At 39.3% G+C, this 16,547-nt stretch overlaps 2 protein-coding genes across 3 annotated transcripts in view; one reads left to right on the top strand and one right to left on the bottom strand.

The window, feature by feature from the left end:
- LOC130545899 (beta/gamma crystallin domain-containing protein 3) overlaps positions 1–580 on the bottom strand; it is a 13,820-nt gene extending 13,240 nt beyond the window's left edge. For both annotated transcript variants that reach the window (XM_057320819.1, XM_057320820.1), the window contains exons 1-2: positions 398–580; positions 96–147 (exon numbers count right to left, since the gene is read on the bottom strand). In XM_057320819.1, coding sequence (XP_057176802.1) covers positions 96–147; positions 398–504 — 159 coding nt within the window. In that variant the 5' untranslated portion in view covers positions 505–580. The remainder of the gene's footprint in view (positions 1–95; positions 148–397) is intronic.
- Positions 581–7,540: 6,960 nt separating this feature from the next.
- On the top strand, positions 7,541–15,818 carry sim2 (SIM bHLH transcription factor 2). Its single transcript, XM_057321540.1, has 11 exons — positions 7,541–7,849; positions 9,217–9,299; positions 9,510–9,599; positions 11,132–11,240; positions 11,320–11,405; positions 13,345–13,544; positions 13,626–13,732; positions 14,162–14,309; positions 14,445–14,607; positions 14,689–14,956; positions 15,236–15,818. The coding sequence occupies exons 1-11, from the start codon at positions 7,675–7,677 to the stop codon at positions 15,706–15,708; spliced, it is 1,902 nt and encodes a 633-aa protein (XP_057177523.1). The 5' UTR covers positions 7,541–7,674; the 3' UTR covers positions 15,709–15,818.
- The last annotated feature ends 729 nt before the right edge of the window (positions 15,819–16,547 follow it).

The following is a 16,547-nucleotide window of genomic DNA, read 5'->3' as shown; positions in this document are numbered from 1 at the left end:
CACGCACACACACACACACACACAACACAGTACGAGTGTATGAAATGTTTTTTACACACACACAAGCATGAGCTGCTGTCACACAGATGTTGTACCTGTGCAGGTGTGTGAGAGCTGCTGGTGACCATGGATGCGTCATCCTCCTCACTGAAGAAAACAAACGCAAACGGATGAGATACAGATACCTGCTCTAAACTATAAATACAGATCAGATTTTCTCCAGGGAAAAAAGACACTGACACACCCTGTATTTGACCCGATCGTTTTCCCTTGAATATTTCTGTTTGGTGTGCAACACCTTAAAGTAACGCTGTGTGTGCGTTATAGTGACACAACAGTCAAACAATACAAACGCGCACGTGTAACAAACGCTCTTTTCAGCACTAAACACACAAACCTCTTGTTTCTGTCCAGCAGCGCAGATTTACTTCTTGAAAAGAATCGGGAAAAGTTTCGCGTGAAATCCTCGTGCCATGACATTTGTGTCTTCAAATTGGAAATCATGTGAAAATAAACTAAAAGAAACAAAGAGAAACTTTAGTCTGGTCAGATGTTGATCCTCAAAGAGATCAGACTGAAGCCCGATGAGGAAGTTTCAGTGGGAGGAGCTAAAAATCAACTGTTTAACTCAGACACGAGCTGCCTGATATTAAATATATAAACTGTCTGTAGCTTAAACATCGCGCACATGTCAAATATACGAACTCTAACTCCAGGAATAGATACAAATATTATGGAAATTCACCAACAATCTTAATGAACGTTTAGCGCTGTTTTTTGTACTCAAGTTACTGCCTTTTACAAATAGAACAACCCCATTAACCCTTACAGTATATATCCTATAATAACCTTTTTCTTACTTTTTTGTAACTTTACATAGGATTTGTGGCAAAGCTATTGAAATTCACTTTAAACACTGCAGTTTTCCTACATTTACATGAGAGTGTTAGTAACCAATACGGCATAATCACAGAATGTGTGACTTATTATTGTGTTATTTGATTTATCAGATCATTTGTTATTTCTCATTTTTTATTCTGTGGCGCCAGCTGGTGTTCAGTGGGAGTAACAATAGTGTATGGAGGTCTCCTCAGCCATATTTTGGGGACACATTTGTACCCAAAAGTGAGTAAAAACCTGACGATTGTGAGCAAAACCTCATTTTGTGGATAATATAGTTTCCAGAAAGTTTTCTTTTAGGATTAGGTTATGGGAATGACGGCCCAGTTCACAAGCATGCTCAGGCATAGCCTACTAGAAACTGTACCTCTGGGTTAATGTGTGTTTTCTATAAGAATTGGGATTAGATATATGGGATATGAAACATCATTATAACTATGCAGGCATGATGACACGTCATGTGATCCTCTCTCTTTTAAATAACCAGTTTGTATGTACACAGTTTATATGTGCGCGCGCGCGCGCGCGCGCGTGCGTGTGCGTGTGCGCGCGTGCGTGCGTGTGCGTGCGTGTGTGTGTGTGTGTGTGTGTGTGTGTGTGTGTGTGCGTGGGAAGGGTAAACCCTACGGTATGGGGACAAAATGTCCCCACAAAGATGGCAATATCCAAAATCCTTGTCCTTGTTTTGTCCCCATGAGGAAACAAGCTTATAAATCATACAGAATGAACTTTTGTGAACAAAAACAGTTGTGTGTGATTGTTAGGGTTAGGGGTAGGGAATATGATATACAGTTTGTACAGTATAAAAACCATTGCGTCTATGGAATGTCCCAATAAAACATGGAAACCCAACATGTGTGTGCGTGCGTGCATGCGTGTGTGTGTGTGCGTGCGTGTGTGTGCATGTGTGTGTAATAGTCAGTAACAGTTTAAATGAAGAGAATCTGTTTTTGAGATTGAACACACACCATTCAATGAAAACAATAACTGTAATTTTCATAGGTTTATGTTTTAAATAAACACACTTGTTGATCTTTCACAGAACATAATTACAGCCATATTTATTAAAACAGATGAACGTACCAACATACCATTGCTTTATCTCTTTATTTTCAACAAAGTAAATTTAAATCTTTTCCCTTTCACACAAATCAGAAACAATGATGTTTTTGAATTATGTTAGAAAGTCATAAATAAAATACCTTGAGCTTTATTATAGAAATTCTCAACAAACATTTAGGCTTTTACATCTGTAACACACAAAATCAAGAAACCATATGTTTGTCTTCTATAAGAAGTCCAGAGGCCACCAAACTGACTAAGAATTATCAGACCCCTGAGGCTGAAAGCACAGGATAAAAGAGTATCTGTAATATTATACATTCAGATAGCAAATCTTCCATTTGTTTAAATCCTGATGTTTCTGTAACACACTTCTCAGTCTGTAATGATACGAGATTATAGTGTGATGAAAACAGAAGCAGAATCATTATTAATGTTTATAATGCACTTCAGGAAAATGTCCTGTGTGTTGTGTGATGGATTCAATGAATGAAGGGTCACCAGCAGAAGAAATGTTTTCCACATGCTTGTGAGAGAGTAATGTAGCTCTAAGAATCTTTTTTTCACAGCGATACACTAACACGTTATGCTTATTATTTTATTAATTTAGTAAAAATCACCTAGGTTAGTTGTTGTGGTTAGATACGCATGCGTGCACACACACACACACACACACACACACACACACACACACACACACACACACACACTCAAGCAGAAGTCAAATGTTCAGATGTAACACAGGTGGGCCGTCTGCAGTGACATTTTTCTCTTATAATGAATGACTGAACTAATGTCACAGAACAGAGGAAGTTTTAAGAAAACTACTCAAGGTTCTTCTGATAGTCTAACATCTAATGGTGCTCTGGAAACATTTGAAAACACGGTCGACCCACAACACATTAAAGACACATTTGTTGATTTTAATGATGATTAATGTTCCAGAGCTTAGGAGTGACGTGACTGCTGCCAAAAGACAAAATCTTGTGACAAAATCTCAACAAAAGCTCTCATGTTCTCAGTGTTGAGCTCTTCTTGTATATGCTAAAGTCAGCAAAATAAAACAAACTGCCCTTCTTTGCTGTAAATATTTTATGAAATGAATTAAAGTCACTTGTTATTTTTAATTTCTGACACCAGTGCTCAGAAACAGACTCAAGAGACCAATCAACAAACACACAAACATACAGGTTGGGCTTACATGTTTTAAGGGACTTTTACATTGACATAATGATTTATATACTGTATAAACTTATATTGTATCCTGTAACCCCCAAACCAAACCATCACACAAATCTTTGTGCATTTATACATTTTTAAATAAACATAATTTAGTTTGATTTATAAACACATTTGGTCCTCACACTGCACTCTAATAAAACTGTGCTACAGTATAGGCTATATAGTATAGCCCAAAAAGTGGGGCTGTATATAGCACTGAGTTGCTATATAGAATCTCCAAAGAACCATATAGCACCGCTTCCATATAGAGAACCTGTTAAGCCCCTGTATGGTATATAGCACCTCAGTCATCCCGCTGAAGAACCACTGAAGCACCAAGATATGGTTCTATAAAGCACTTAAAGTGGTTCTCCTGTGATTATGAGCCCAGAGCCACTTTTAGTGCTATATAGCAACATTTGTTTAGAGTGTGTATAGGGTTTACAGGAACACACACACACACACACACACACACACACACACACACACACGCACGCACACACACACACAGTCATCTAACTACATTATTTCAAAAGATACATCAAAGTTGTTTTTGTTGTCGCTGTCATGTCTGGTCTAAATGAATCTACATCATGTTGTAAAGCTCAAGCATATTTTGAAACCCAACATGATTCTTTTAAAGCTATTAAATATGAATTAAAAATAGTTTCAGATAACTTATACTTTTTTATCTCACTCACACACAATTATTCTTTGGTTATAATCATTTTTAGACAGTTCGTGGTTCTATTTTAGAAACTTCTTCATCAAAAATAGTTCAATGTGTATTGTCTTCTGTCTTTGTTCATGAGTTCACCTGCGCAGATAACAGCGATGTTGCAGGGATAATAATGATAGAGCGTGGGTATGAAGGTTTATGCGTATTTGGCGTGCTGTCCAGGGAGCGGGCTCCGAGCCTGCCGGATCTATCCGAACTCGAAGCACTCTACCCTGGCCAGGGCAAGTGCGCCGAGCTCGGAACCGGCTCGAGCCCAGAGCACACCCCCTGGGGTCCTGCGGGAGAATGATCTTTGTGAGGGGATCAGGGGTGGAGGAGGGATGCTGATCTGAAGAGATGAAGCAGGTAAGATGGTTTCCCTATTTATAAGAGTGCTTGCTTGAGTTGATAGGGTAGACGCAGTGATTGCTGATGGTAGACCAGCTGGGCTGATTAGATGCTGGGTAGATGCAGTGATTACTGATGGTAGACCAGCCTGGCTGATTATATGCTCCATCTCCTCCCGAACTTTGTTAATTAAACATCATTTAAAAGGAGTTGTTGCCTATATTGACTGACGAATACCAATACTAACTCATAATGCCATGCTGACAAACATAAATAAACACTTATATTTACTTTTAGCTAAGTCATTTACAACTACACAACTAAAACATTACATGAATCAAAATACAGAGCTGAACATCAACAAACATATACTATTTGTCGATATAGTGTGCAACAAACTGTTGAGAAAGTTACACAATCTTTCAGAGCAGTTGTAAAAGGAGCATTTCATAGCGAGTGTTAGGACTGTAAGTAAGTCTTTATGTCTGGAGCCGAGAGGAGATGAACCGAGCTGCGTCTCTGTAGGTCTGTGAAACACAAGGAAAGGAAATCAGAGCAGACTTTCATCTGGTTTTATCGTCATCAACGTCAAAGGCAAAAGGTTTGGTTTGTCTTTTTACACGGAACTCAAGTCTATATTTTATCACTGCGTTTGGTCTGCATTTCTTTTCATGTGACACACAAATACATGAACTATAACTTTCTTTCAGTATGTTCAACAATAATGAATTTGTTTTTAATACAATGAAAACACAACACATGCTATAGTGTCTTTTAACAACAACAAAACTAACATGTTTGTATTTGGCAGAATGAGACTCAGAACACTTTAGTGGTGAAACAGGACGGACGCACATCTGCTGAGGCAAATTTAGGTATTAAATACACTCGTCATTAATCATAAAAGCCAGACAACTGGTATATTTTCTCTCTTCACGTTCTGGGATGTTTAAGACAGACTGACTCCACCGCTGTGTTCAATCAATTCAAGCTGTGGTCTGTTCGTTTTTTCTCCTCAATTCAGTTGGTTACAATGTTAAAGATGTTGCTGTGTCAGTGATGATGATGAACTGGTTTAACATGTGTAGATCGTACAGGTAGCAGTTGGTGTGCAGAGGATGTGTGAAAACCAACAGAACCCAAAAGCATTTCTTTTAACAACGGGGTTTGAAGAAATGTGTGTAAAATAACTGTGAGACATTCAGATGGCTGAAGGGGCTGTGGAGGTGAAATTGAGCAGAAGCGAGCAGAACACCTGGAGTTTTCCAGACTATAATGAATGTGAGTTCTGCTAACAGAGGTTAATGAGAGGTTAATACATTCACTGAGTCTGCTTCACTTCACACACTATCTTTGATTTACTCCTTCTGTCTTTCTTTGGGCGAAAATCTCTTGATTCTTAAGTGCTGTTTCTAAGTCAAGTTCAAGTGATGACTAAAACATTAAAAACGTAACAGAACAAAAAATTGAGAATTTAGCTTCAAAAAGGTGAAAGATGAGTATATATTTATGTTGTTGAGTCCTGCTGTAGGATATGAACAACATAGATTCATCATTCTCTAGTGACAAAGGTAAGGAACATCACAGCCAATCGTCCAACGCAAAAAAAAAAGAAGACCAGCACACTCCTGTCATTTATAAAGATATTCAGAAACAAACCCTAAACTATTACACACAATGAATGTGCATCACTTCACATCCTATGTTTCACTGAGACACAGATGATCAAAACTTTACTAAATGCATTAATCCAGAAGTTCACTACCATAACAACAGGAATTTACCAATATTTGCCTTGTCAATTTAACACAAATGGAAATATGCAAAACAATAATAATTGTAGTTATCTGTCTGCCATAAAAAGTTACATTAAGGACAAATAAAATATATTTAAAATATATTTTCTCAGCGCATTATATTTCCTGCACACAATCCATCTCGTTGTAAATTCTCACTGAATGTGAGGTGAATGTGGAAAAGTGTCCAATCAACATGAAATCACTCTTAAGGTAATATTTTCATTATTGTTTTAAAGTAAGAATCTAAGTACCATTACGTTCCATTACGCGTAATATTCAGACTAAAAACAAACGTGTGTCATGTGGTTATATTTTAATGTCGACCATTACAGGAGTTTGTGCAGTGATCGTTTTGAATAATTTATTTTAATAAGTTGTCTGTTGTGTAAATAAACTCGATCTTTTATTCCGTCGTTTTTATTGTGTAGGCCTACTACAGAAAAACCAGACTGCGTTAATAAAACTTGACCCGTGACGATGCTTGAAATGAAAAAAAAGCAACAATTGAAGGAAATATCGTAAAACATGTAGACGCTGCTAATGTTCTGTGATTGAGGAAAGTCGTCCGCTATTTGTTTCATCGGCAGTGTGCATTGCATTATAAGATATTACGAGAAAAGTCCATTACAACTACTAAACGAATATGTTACAAATGAAAGATACATGAAGAGTTCAATCGAGTTTGAGTGCGGCACGTCTATCATGCGGCAGCTAAACATCTATTTGAATGAATGAATTAAATTTCATCTGATTTCTTTTTGAAAAATACAATTTTCATCTCTCTCTCTCTCTCTCTCTCTCTCTCTCTCTCTCTCTCTCTCTCTCTCTCACACACACACACACACACACACACACACACACACACACACACACACACACACACACACACACACACACACACACACACACACACACACACACACACACACACACACGCATGCATACAGAGAGAGACACACACACGATGCAGTGTGACGTAGCGGCGGTCATTCTGCAGTGATTCGCCTATTTCTCTCTCAAAGTGTCTTTCTGTCTTAAGGGTTCGTGATGGAGTGGATCTGCAGTATCTGAGGAACCTGACAACAATATTCAGACATGGGGAGGAATTGAAAATCAGAAAGAGCTCCTATAATATGGACGAGTGGGAATGTTTACAAAGATACGTGGAAAATTATTTTGACCGTCTTCTCGTATTTCATCTTTTTAAATCTATTTTCATCATCATTGATTTATTAGATGCTCTTTTTTGGTGAAGTTGTACTCTATACATTTTTATCAAATTACGACGACCTGGAACTCAGCTGTGACGGTAAAGTGCGCAGATCCATGTGTTGTACTATACAAATCGACTTGAATTGACTTTGTCAAGTATAAGAAGTTACATGCATCAAAGTTTGTTTATGCGAACGATGTGTTTTTTTATTTTATAAGAAGAACTTTTGTCATCCGTCATTTCGTCATTCGTTCGCGATGACAGTTTGAAAACCCGAGAAAGGTTTTAGTCCAGTCCTGGAAATGATTAATGAAACATGTTTTAACGTGTAACACTTAAAGTGCCTCGTTTTATTCAAAACTAGAGAAGGACAGCAGCGCTTTCAGAGGCTTGTTATTCTCAATGTGTCAGAAATGAAGGAAAAGTCCAAGAATGCTGCGAAGACACGAAGAGAAAAAGAAAATGGAGAATTTTATGAATTGGCCAAACTGTTGCCGTTGCCCTCGGCCATCACATCCCAACTGGACAAAGCTTCAATCATCCGACTGACCAGCAGTTACCTGAAGATGAGATCGGTCTTTCCAGACGGTCAGTTAGCCTACATTACATACAACACACACATGTCGACTTTTCTGTTTTATTATAGCCTACACTTCGTTTTATTTTGTAATGTTTAATTGATCATAACTAAAATAAAAATAGATTGATTCCTAACGTTGGGAGAAAATAAAGGATGATCGTAATGGGTTAAACTGCTCTAAACCATGTAATGTCAAACATGTCAAATGTTGACACTCAACGTGACTTGTTTTGTGTAAAAATATATTATTTTGATCACACGATCACATTGATTATCTTGAGAATTTGCAATAGAGCCGATAAACCAATAACTCCAACCCTAGAAAGTCATATGTGGGATTCATCTCTTAAAATGTTTCTAAAAGTTAATTAGCTTTTCTTTCTTTGCATAAAAAAGAGACTTAATGAAAATATCATGTGATAAATCATAAGAATTACACGTTCTGTTTTCAAAATTCATGTGAACAGCAATTACATGTTTTCCAGGAAAAATAATAAATAGCCTGTAGCTGCTAAATCGGTTAGTGGAAACTTCTGCGTTTTATACGGTTAATATAGCCTACGCGATGATCAAATATACTTGTTTATGTTAAATAACATTACCTTTGATAAACAGGTCTGGAAAATATTTGTAGATAACTGTTCACTTTTCTTGGTTTGGATTCAGATAGGCCTATTTAGATTAAGACTGGTCGCGCTTTCATTTAATGTCAAAATTATCATGAAATAAAAAAATCGAAATGGTCACGCTCACATTTGAACACTTAGCTCACGTGTACATACATGAATTCTATTCTTTATTTGCCAAGTGTGTGCAAACACACAAGAATTTGTTGTGTTTTTTAAGGAGCTCTTGGTAAATATGACATGAGAAAATAAAGAACAGTTAAATAAGTAGGGAGTAGCAAAAAATAACTAATAGCCTATAATAATAATGTTGCATGTAGACACGAAAATACATTTTTACTATCTGACAAATAGGATACATTTAATTTTGCTGGGATTCACGTTTACACAAAGCTAGAACCGGCCGTAAATAATCTAATATTTGTTCTTTTTACGTGTCACATTTACAAACATTTTCCATGTGAAGTTAGTTACATCAGCACATTGCATATTTAGTTTGATAACTTCTAAACTGGAAGGATTTTTACTAACTAAAAAAATGATTTCGACACATTCCAAGACTATTTGTTAAGGCTAAATCTGTAACCAAAACGCACTATATGGATAAAGAGGTGACAGTGAAAAATCTAAAATCTCGAGGGCTAAAATGTAAAAGTAAGTGCTTAACCGTCCGGTAGCTCGTGCTTACCGAAGTCAGTTGTATTTAATTGTGTGATTGGTTTGATGTTTTTTGCTATTTCGTGTGTAAGGTCTCGGTGAGGCGTGGGGTCAGTCGTCACGTGTCAGCCCTTTGGACGTTTTGGCGAAAGATCTCGGATCTCACCTGCTGCAGGTGCGACACGTCACAAGAGCACATCATAGTCTTTTTGTACAGTGAAACGTTTAAGCAACATGGAACATTTCCGACGTTAATATAGAAATATCATAGCGTTCATTTCTTATACGGACAACAATTATGCAAGTGTACAAATTAATAATATGATGCCCCTCACGTGCCTCTGATTCACACTTATTATTATTAATATTATTCTTGTTTTTTAAGACATTAGACGGGTTTGTGTTTGTCGTCGCGCCAGATGGCAAAATCATGTACATTTCAGAAACAGCTTCAGTTCATCTGGGTCTGTCACAGGTAAGCGGGAGACCAACACTTCAATACACAACAAACACTTGAACCCATTGTAACATACACAAGCACACGTGTGTGCGTGACAGAAATATTGTTGAGAGATATTACTGAAGAATATTTCAGAAAAAGTGAAAACGTTCAGTGGCACGTTTGCTCAATGTTGTCATTTCTAATTTGTTGACAAATTCAGAGAGTGGTCATGGAAATTGTAGGCTCGAATTCGGTCCTGCTCGGGAGAAAAAAATAATCTTTAGTTTTAGGTCACAACGTTTTATTATGCTTTAGTTCAAAGTCAGAATTCAAGAGAAATAAGTCATTGAAATGAAACTATTTGAGCAGAATTCAAATAAGAAATTTAAGAACGTTTAGAAAATATAGAAAAGTTTAGATGTTTGAAAAAGTTTACATGAATAGAGAAGTCTAGTTTTAAAGTGTGCTTCTCTTGGATGTGCACGGGTGACCTAAAGAGAAAACGTTGTTTGTTTTCCATAGTCAAAAGAGCAGCGGCCATAAGAGAAGAGCTCAAGTCACACGGAAGAATGCAAATAATGCTGTTAATGTAGGAACACCTGTGTATACTGACTACTGACCATTCAAATATGAGGTGAACGATGAAAAGTGTGTGTGTGGCCTCAGTTCAATATTAACTTCAGCAAAGCAACAATCTCAAGCAGTGTCAACAGCGTTCTCTTAAATCTCACAGAGGTTTTTGTGTTCTAGTATGCAGATATGATGAGACACACACACACAGATGATGGTGTGTAGACATTCCTGCACGACTCTCAATGCGCTGCTGCGGCACAAAGCTCAGATTAAAGCTCTCTCAGCCGCAGCTGCAGGAAAGTAATTTGTTGCTGAAGTGTTGTGAAGTGACCCGGCCTGTGTCTGCTGCGCCCTGCTAATTTACACACAAAAATACATCAAAGTCCAGCACAGAAGCCACTTTTGTGTTCACATGCAAATCATGTTTTCATACATTAACTCTTTGCAGTGTGAAGCAGACTGTCTCTTTGAGAGGAACGTAGATCAATTTCAGACAAACAGGAGCTTAGTTTACACACACGCACACACACACGCACGCACACACGCACGCACGCACGCACGCACGCACACACACACACACACACACACACACGCACCTACACACACACACGCACCTACACACGCACACGCACACGCACACGCACACGCACACGCACACGCACACGCACACACACACACACACACACACACACACACACACACACACACACACACACACACACACACANCACACACACACACACACACACACACACACACACACACACACACACACACACACACACATTAAAGTGTGAATATACACCCCTTTACAAGAGGCATTTTTGTGAGTTGATGTAATCTTTTTAAATGATACAGATTTATGCTAATCTTAATCTCATCTGCTTCTTTTTCTCGTGAAACATTTGAGTGACTAGTTTAATCAGCTACATCACAAATCTCACACAACTCTCACAAACTTTATTAATGTGAATATTTTGTGTGTGTTGTAGGTGGAACTGACTGGAAACAGCATATATGAATACATTCACCCTTCAGATCACGATGAGATGAACGCTGTGCTTAGCACACACCAACCTCTACACACTCACTTCCTGCAAGGTATACACACACACATATAAACGCACAATTGTATTTTACTATATACTGGCTCTAGTGTCATGTGTTGTTTGTGTTTCAGAGTATGAAATCGAGCGCTCGTTCTTTCTGAGGATGAAGTGTGTTTTGGCCAAGAGGAACGCAGGCCTCACATGTGGCGGTTATAAGGTGACATGAGAAGAAAGCTAACATGTGCACTTTTATTCTGAGTGCATAGACAAAATCAGACAAAATGAAACCCTTATGACGATGTTTTATACCAGCGCGTGTTAAACTGGAGTTTTTCATAGCAAATGTCATCATGAAAAAGCGGCTGAAAACATTTGTTAAGAGCTCAGATTCACATTGAAACACTGAGCGATTATTTCATCCGCTGTAGATGTGTTTATCATTACATTAGTCAGAGTTCAGCGCTGAATATCAAATCTGCAAAGAGTCAAAGAAGTCCACAGAACTGTAGATTTGACTGCAAGACATGAATCCATGACAGCTCATATCCAGTAACAGATTTTACATGACGTCTCCACCTGTTTCCACAGAGCTGGTTAAAATCATTCATGAATCACGCCAGCGATGGCTTAGGTCAGGAGATTTCTTTAAAATTTACATTGGCAATAAGCAAGTGGTTCATGTCAAGCAGAAAATAGATCAGGAAAGACTCGCAGCAGGTTAGATATAAAAAACAGAATCACTGTTAGTGTGTGTTGGGTCTAAATGAGACTTTTGTTGTTTTAATTGTGAGAACACACAAATCTAACTTCACCCCTAAAGGTCCAGAGTGGGGGATCTATTGAAAGTAATACACATAACAATGTGTTCAGAGGTGTGTAAAGACCTTACAGAATGAAGCATTGTGTTTTTCTTACCTTAGAATGAGTTATTTCTATCTACATTCAGCGCGGATCCCCTTACATGGAATTCACCATGTTGTTTCTACGGTAGCCCTAAACGGACAAACTTCTTTACAGAACACGTTTTGTAAATACATGATCTCCTTCTGCAAAGAAGCGAAAATGTGATGACATGTTAGTGCTGTCTCAGTCACCGTAGTGCTTTGAAAATACGGAGTGGAGTGAGCTATTGGCTGCGATTCGCAACCTCACCACTAGAAATAACAAAATTAAAAATAAAAATAACACAATGGGGAGGGGTGGAAACCTCACCACTAGATGCCTCTAAATTTCATACACTGGACCTTTAACACAAAGTAAACCTTTGTCACACTTATCTAAAAAAAAGTATGGGCGTACAGCTTTACTAAAAGGAGTTTAATGGTGAGGCACTATGGGAGGGTGGAACAAAATCAACTACTAACCCTACCGTGCAAGGTATTTTTACTTTGTCTTCATTTTTTGACAAAGTAGGGTTAGGTTAAATCCTAGGTCAATTGTTTTGTGATTTAAGATTGAATTTGAATTTAAAGGGCTCATTGGATGAACATTTCAACAAGCTTGCATGATTTATTAGGGTCTTCATGAAATGGCTGTAACATATTTTGCTTAAAAATACTCAATGGTTGTGTAAACGGCATCCTTTTTGCCCTGTCAAAAACACCTATACTCACATCAACCCGTTTTGGTGTATGTCTCCTTAAATGCTAATGACATACTGTGCACCCCACCCCTCTACGCACATGTAGTGTTTCCCAATGCTGGTCCTCGGGTAACACCTCCCAGAATCTTTTAGATTCAACTCACCTGTTGGGAAACACTGGTGTAGTGCATGCCATGGCCATGCTGCAGTGGGTTTAAACATGCAGATTAATGGGCGGTAATATGATACTAAGAACCCCTTTCTATGTCACAAGGGGAGCGAAATCTGATTGGCTGGATTTCTCACATGCTTGCAGAAAAAGGTTCACCGAAACAAAGTTACTGGGTTTTTTATTTTTCATGTTTTCTGAGTTGCTAGATGCACCGGGGACCCGATTATAGCACTTAAACACAGATTTGTTTTTATTTTCATCCAATCGGCCCTTTAACAAACCATTTTAACTTTTAATACCTCATTTATTTTCATATATTAAACCATGAAAATAAATGTTTTTGTTTACTAAAGAACTGAATGTGATGTGATTTTCAGCTGTTATTATTGTGTGTGTGTGCAGGTGATTCACTGCAGCGGGTACCTGAAGATCCGCCAGTTCGTGATGGACGTCTCACTGTACGAGTCGTGTTATCAGATTATCGGTTTGGTGGCCGTCGGTCACTCGCTCCCCCCCTGCGGAATCACAGAGATCAAACTCCACAGCAACATGTTCATGTTCCGCGCCAGTCTCGATCTCAAACTCATCTTCCTAGACAGCAGGTGAGATCAAAATGAGACCATGTGACAGACACAATAAAGCCTCTGCAGACTACACATGACGTTGATTTGTTTGTGTATCAGGGTGGCAGAGCTAACAGGTTATGAACCACAGGACCTGATTGAGAAAACTCTCTATCATCACGTGCATGGATGTGACGTGTTTCACCTGCGATACGCACATAATTTATGTGAGTTTCACCATCATTTCAATAGCTAAAAGAAAGGGATCATGTAAATGAATGGGTTTTATTCTAGTTCACACTCAGCGTTTCCAGATAACAAATAAAGTTGGAGTATTTCGTATTTTCTCTCTCTCTCTCTCTCTCTCTCTCTCTCTCTCTCTCTCTCTCTCTCTCTCTCTCTGTGTTACAGAAAATGAACCACAAGTAATAAAGCAAGAGGCAAACTCTTCATTTCTAATAATAATGACATAAGGAACACAAAAAGCATAACATAAATGAGGTTACATTTAACATGAATTCATTATAAAACTGTATTTCTCCCTCTGCATGCAGGATTTCATCAGAATTATTGATCGTTAGAATGTTTCATGGCAGTATAATATTGTGACATTCAGCATGTTTCAGAATGTCTTTAATGAAAGCTCTTTCCGTCAGTGTTGGTAAAGGGACAGGTCACCACTAAGTACTATCGTCTGCTGTCCAAACACGGTGGTTGGGTTTGGGTGCAGAGCTGCGCCACCATTGTTCACAACACTCGTTCATCTCGACCGCACTGTATCGTCAGCATCAATTATGTGTTAACGTGAGTCATCTCTCACCTCTGTGAGCGCATGTGTGATGTTTACAGTCAGAAATCAGACGCCGTGCACTTTTTGAAGCACAGCGGCCGATTTGAGTTGGACTCATTACATATAAAGATGTGTGTGTGTCTCTGCAGGGATGTGGAATATAAAGAAATGCTGTTATCTCAGGACCAGAGCAGATCCAGAGCATCTCTCTCTTATAAAAATGGTCTCACGGCTTCTCAGGATTCACACAAACAGCTTAAAGCCAAAACAGGCAAAATCAAAAGCAAACTGAAAGTTTCTCCATACCCTCAGGTACAAAAAAGGGATCATGCAGGTGTCTCTTCACATGCAGTCTGTCTCACGTCTGTAGCGCTGAACGCTTTGCCTTTCCAGACATCACAGCATTCTGATAAACTGGAGTGTTCGTCATGGAAGTCCAGCTCGTCCGGTCAGGTCTCGCTGCCTCTGATCTCTCCATCTGTCCCTGAACCGCCGGACGTGACGTCTCACTCTCTGCCACACCCTTACACCATAGACTGCCGAAAGCTGCGAGCGACGGCAAGCTCATCTGGACGACACATGCTGCATGGAGACGCTGCCTGGAGCTGCAGTTTAAATAAACCTGCAATAAACATCCAACCCCCCCGCAGCACATACTCAGGTGACAAACACACACACGATACACATCAAATATAAATGAAGCTCCCGTCTTACGCTCGCACTTGCCTTGTGATGTACTTCACAAGTCACTTTGGATGAAAGTTTCTGATAAATGATGAAGTATACATATAAGAAAGAATAATTACAGATCAGACAGATGAACCACAACAACCACAACAGGTGCTTGAGTTTGACAAAACAAGTGCGCGTCAACAATAAGCTTATTGAAATGTGCTTTCGCAACATGGCATGTGTGACCGGGCGTGACGCTGTCGTACAGGTTACACCGGGAGATTCACCGGCGAGCCACTGCACGAGGGATGCAGATCCAGGGGTGCGTTTAAAGAGGAACCTGAGGAGCTCCGGAGCAGCATGCAGACGGATGACCCGACCGTCTGTGAACAGCCCAGAGAACATCATGGGCCGCTGGTGTTGGAGCAGAGACGCAGGCTGCGTACCACGGACGGGCTGTACGAGGAGAGCGACACCCAGGAGGAGAGGAGGGTTCTGGTGGGCATGAGGCTCCCGGCACAGAGCCCATTGGTCTCTCTGAACCTCCACCACGTTCTGACCAAACGCGGCTCTATCCCATCCGGATCTTACGCTCTGAGCCATTTAACGGAGAGCTGTGGTTACCGGGGAGAGGAGATGAATCCGTACCTGTACAGGACACAAAGTCCGAGCCCGTCCCCCGAGCGTCATGGTGTTCCCCATTACATAGGCACATCTGTCATCATTAGCAACGAAAGGTGACGCTGCAGGAAAGACAATAACGGTTGAAAGACTCCTAACATGATGTTTTATGTCAACTCTTTATGCAAAATCTGCAGCTATTTGGTGCATCTGTAACGATATTAAAGTAACGTCAGGTATGACGCCACCGTCTCTATTTTTACTGCATGTACAGGCAGTCCAGTGGGACACAGAGCTGGAAAACCAATGAAACGGTTCAAACATTTGTTTTGATCATAAAGATTTTTTTATGGAAAAGTGTAACAGCACTTCGAAAAGACACAACGAATTGAACTTATTTCTTTAGACAATTTTGACCTTAGCCTAACCCCATTTTTTAAATAATTGATACACAAACATTTATTTCAGTTTTCATATAAAGAACATGTCAGATTACAATGAAATCAATCAGACAGATTGTTTTGAACCTGAATATATAAGAGCTAAACATGATTCAAAGAGAGCAAAGGCACTTGGGATACGTGTTCATGAGGGCAGTGGGGAAACTTTTCATTTTTCTAATATCTAATATTTAGACTTCAGACCTGTAGGAGAGTAAACAGCGGCTGTGTTTGTTTGTTGATGAAGATGATTTTGAAGGAGAGCCAGCGGTCTCTGGGGACAGAGGATTGGAGTATGGTATTATGCAGCCAATATGAGAGATGATAGATTTGGGTTGACCTCCAGGAACCCTGCTGCTGAAATTGTTTAACAGGATATTGTGGATGTGACATTTATGGATCTGAGGTACTGAGCTATTTGCTTAATGATTTTTAAAGGCTGACAGCGCTTACGTGGCCGTTTAGCTTAAGAACACTTTGAGGGGAAAATGTGTCCGCGCGGCACTCCAGACCTGAAGA

Source organism: Triplophysa rosa, linkage group LG22, assembly GCF_024868665.1.
Source record: "Triplophysa rosa linkage group LG22, Trosa_1v2, whole genome shotgun sequence".
Classification (NCBI taxonomy): Eukaryota; Metazoa; Chordata; class Actinopteri; order Cypriniformes; family Nemacheilidae; genus Triplophysa; species Triplophysa rosa.
This window is presented reverse-complemented; position numbering and strand designations above follow the sequence as displayed.